Raw genomic sequence first — 3,859 nt, forward strand, 5'->3', positions numbered from 1 at the left:
CCCTTTAAGAGCCTCTTAAAGAGACAGGCTCTCATTTTTCAGAGGGTTATTGAAGGGTGTGTTTAAGGGGGGGAGGGGCAAGGCAAACTCCTTGGGGTCTACGTAAGGCGTGAAGTGAAACTTTTGTCTGGATTCCTTGAGACGGGGTGGAGAGAAAAGTCTTTGTGAACTGCTAGTTTCTTAAGTTTTTCTCTCTCTTTTTAAACACTTTAAACTTGAGATTTTTCAGTTGATTTGAAAAATTGGACTGGAATAGGTGGGGTTCTAGGAGCAGGGGCGGAGGTAAGGATTTAAAGTGGCCCTACGCCGCAGACCGCCTTGGCCCCCCAGAAGAAGAATGATCCAGGGCTGAGTGGCTTGAGTCTGCCGCAGTTCTGGAGAATGTGTGTCTCCGGATCTCGCCGCCGCGACTCCGGAGAAATCCCGTGCTGGGCAAACAGCCCTTAATATAATAATAGCTTGTCTCTTTAAAAAGCAAAAAGGGGGGGGAAAGTTTTGTTGGCATCTGGTTTCTGATCTCATTATGTTGTGGTCGACCAATCCAGCCCTCGGGGCTGGTCCTGGAGTTTAAATCTGATTGGCCGAGAGCACATTTTGGGATGGTGCTTAGCGCTCGACGGGGCGGTTTCAAGGATCCCTTTTTTGGGGGGCTGAGAGGAGGGCGGGGCCGCTGGCGGGGGCCCCCTTGAAACCGACTAATTGGGATCGGAGAGGCCGAGGTGAGGGCTGGAGGAAGGCACAAAGGAGTCGCTGGGCGGAGAAGGGAGGGGAGAGGCGAGAGGAGGAGGAAGAAGAGGAGAGAGGGCAAGCAGCGCGCGGTGTCTCCGGCGGCTCAGTCGGACCGCGGCGAGCGAGCCGGCAGGCGCGCCGCCCCCCTCCCCCGCCCGGCCTCCCCAACTCTGCAGCCGCCAGCAAACTTTGCAAAGAGGCGCGGGAGGCGGCAGCGAGGCGGCGGCGGCGGCTGGGAAGGCGCGCGGTCTCGGGCCTGGGGGCGGGGGCGGGGGGGGCGCCCGGGAGCCGAGTGGGGGGCGGCGGCCAGCATGCGGCCCCGCAGCGCCCTGCCCCGCCTGCTGCTGCCGCTGCTGCTGCTGCCCGCCGCCGGGCCGGCCCAGTTCCACGGGGAGAAGGGCATCTCCATCCCAGACCACGGCTTCTGCCAGCCCATCTCCATCCCGCTGTGCACGGACATCGCCTACAACCAGACCATCATGCCCAACCTTCTGGGCCATACGAACCAGGAGGACGCGGGCCTGGAGGTGCACCAGTTCTACCCGTTGGTGAAGGTGCAGTGCTCCCCCGAACTGCGCTTCTTCTTGTGCTCCATGTACGCACCCGTGTGCACCGTGCTGGAGCAGGCCATCCCGCCGTGCCGCTCCATCTGCGAGCGCGCGCGCCAGGGCTGCGAGGCGCTCATGAACAAGTTCGGTTTCCAGTGGCCCGAGCGCCTGCGCTGCGAGCACTTTCCGCGCCACGGCGCGGAGCAGATCTGCGTGGGCCAAAACCACTCCGAAGACGGCACGCCCGCGCTGCTCACTACCGCGCCTCCGCCCGGCCTGCAGCCGGGTGCCGGGGGCACCCCGGGCGGCCCGGGCGGCGGCGGCTCGCCCCCGCGCTACGCCACGCTGGAGCACCCTTTCCACTGCCCGCGCGTCCTCAAGGTGCCATCCTATCTCAGCTACAAGTTTCTGGGCGAGCGCGACTGCGCGGCGCCCTGTGAGCCGGCGCGGCCCGACGGCTCCATGTTCTTCTCTCAGGAGGAGACGCGCTTCGCGCGCCTCTGGATCCTCACCTGGTCGGTGCTGTGCTGCGCCTCCACCTTCTTCACCGTCACTACCTACCTGGTAGACATGCAGCGCTTCCGCTACCCGGAGCGACCCATCATCTTTCTGTCCGGCTGCTACACTATGGTTTCGGTGGCCTACATCGCGGGCTTCGTGCTCCAGGAGCGCGTCGTGTGTAACGAGCGCTTTTCCGAGGACGGCTACCGCACAGTGGTGCAGGGCACCAAGAAGGAGGGCTGCACCATCCTCTTTATGATGCTGTACTTCTTCAGTATGGCCAGTTCCATCTGGTGGGTCATCCTGTCTCTCACCTGGTTCCTGGCGGCGGGCATGAAGTGGGGCCACGAGGCCATCGAGGCCAACTCCCAGTACTTCCACCTGGCCGCGTGGGCCGTGCCGGCGGTCAAGACCATCACTATCCTGGCCATGGGCCAGATTGACGGCGACCTGCTGAGCGGCGTGTGTTTCGTGGGCCTCAACAGCCTGGACCCGCTGCGGGGCTTCGTGCTGGCGCCGCTCTTCGTGTACCTGTTCATAGGCACGTCCTTTCTCCTGGCTGGCTTCGTGTCACTCTTCCGCATCCGTACCATCATGAAGCACGACGGCACCAAGACGGAGAAGCTGGAGCGGCTCATGGTGCGCATCGGCGTCTTCTCGGTGCTCTACACCGTGCCTGCTACCATCGTCATCGCCTGCTACTTCTACGAGCAGGCCTTTCGAGAGCACTGGGAGCGCTCGTGGGTGAGCCAGCACTGCAAGAGCCTGGCCATCCCGTGCCCGGCGCACTACACGCCGCGCATGTCACCCGACTTCACCGTCTACATGATCAAATACCTCATGACGCTCATCGTGGGCATCACGTCGGGCTTCTGGATCTGGTCCGGCAAGACGCTGCACTCGTGGAGGAAGTTCTACACCCGTCTCACCAACAGCCGGCACGGCGAGACCACCGTGTGAGGGGGTGTCCCTACGCCGCCGCGCGTCCCCAGGCCACCCGCGCCGCGCTTGCTTCTGCCCGGGGGGGGGGGGGGCCTCCTACAGACTCCTTATTTTATTTTTTTAAATAAAGAACAATCGAAACCATTTCTTTTTTAGGTTGCTTTTTAAAGAGAATTCTCTGTTCAACACCCCCATCAGGTTTGTAATTAAAACTGTAAATAGTCTGTACATTTAATTATATATTTTCTATTTAAAAGAAAAACGGGGGGGGGGGGCGCGGAGAAGGAGCAGCAAGGGGCGCCAGGGCTGAGGAATGAGGGGAGGGAGGCGCTTAAGGGGGCCCTCGCCTTTCTTCAGTGCCCTTGCAAACACCATCTCCTACTTGGGTTAGTGTTGTGGTGTTTTGGCTGGGCTGGGCCTGCTGGAAGAGGTGTTTGCCGCGAGGAGTTGGAAGTAGGTTACATTCAACTCCCAAAGCCAAATACGTGAGCCTTCTCGCTGACGCTGGGCCTGTGGAAGCTGTTGGGTATTTTTGAACAAGACTCGGATTCTTCTTGTTTTATTCCCTTTCCCTTTCTCTCCCCACGTGCCCTGTCCCCTTCACTCCATCTTTGGAGCACTCCTAAAAGAGATGAAGACGTGGGGGTGGGGGGAACCCAAACCCGCCAGTGGGACGGTGGGGATGGATAGGGCGAGATGGGGTGTGGAATGACCCTCACCCCTGTGGCCTGCTCCCCTGCAAGCCGGAAGATCTTTCTCCTCTTTGACTTTACTTCTTTTCAGCTGGCTGCCCCCAGGCGCTTGGAGTGGGCAGAAAGTGCTTTGTAGTGCTTTGTGAAAAGTGTTTTGAAACAAAACCACTCCCGACCCCTCACCCCCACCCCACCCCACCCCACCCCACCCCGCTGCTACCTTGAGTATCAATCCTGACTGCCTCCATTTTCAGGGGGAGCATTAGTTCGCAAAAGTCAACCGTTTGGAGATGCCCTTGCGTCTCTCCCCCGTCTCCCCTGTAGTCGGCTCCTTCCGCGGCACCCCCCCCAACTCCCCCAACCGAATATCTTCTCTCGCACTGAGATTAGAAGTTTGCGGGTTGGTTTGTGTGTTCTGTGTGGGGTTTGGGGGGTTTTTTTGTTTTT

At 60.1% G+C, this 3,859-nt stretch overlaps 1 protein-coding gene across 1 annotated transcript; it reads left to right on the forward strand.

Moving 5' to 3' along the window:
* Window positions 1-1,040: 1,040 nt before the first annotated feature.
* FZD2 (frizzled class receptor 2) lies at window positions 1,041-2,772 on the forward strand. The gene has a single exon (XM_030296012.1). It carries the CDS (start codon window positions 1,041-1,043, stop codon window positions 2,736-2,738), a length of 1,698 nt encoding a protein of 565 aa, XP_030151872.1. The 3' UTR covers window positions 2,739-2,772.
* Window positions 2,773-3,859: the final 1,087 nt, after the last annotated feature.

This window comes from Lynx canadensis, chromosome E1 (assembly GCF_007474595.2).
Source record: "Lynx canadensis isolate LIC74 chromosome E1, mLynCan4.pri.v2, whole genome shotgun sequence".
NCBI classification, from domain to species: Eukaryota; Metazoa; Chordata; class Mammalia; order Carnivora; family Felidae; genus Lynx; species Lynx canadensis.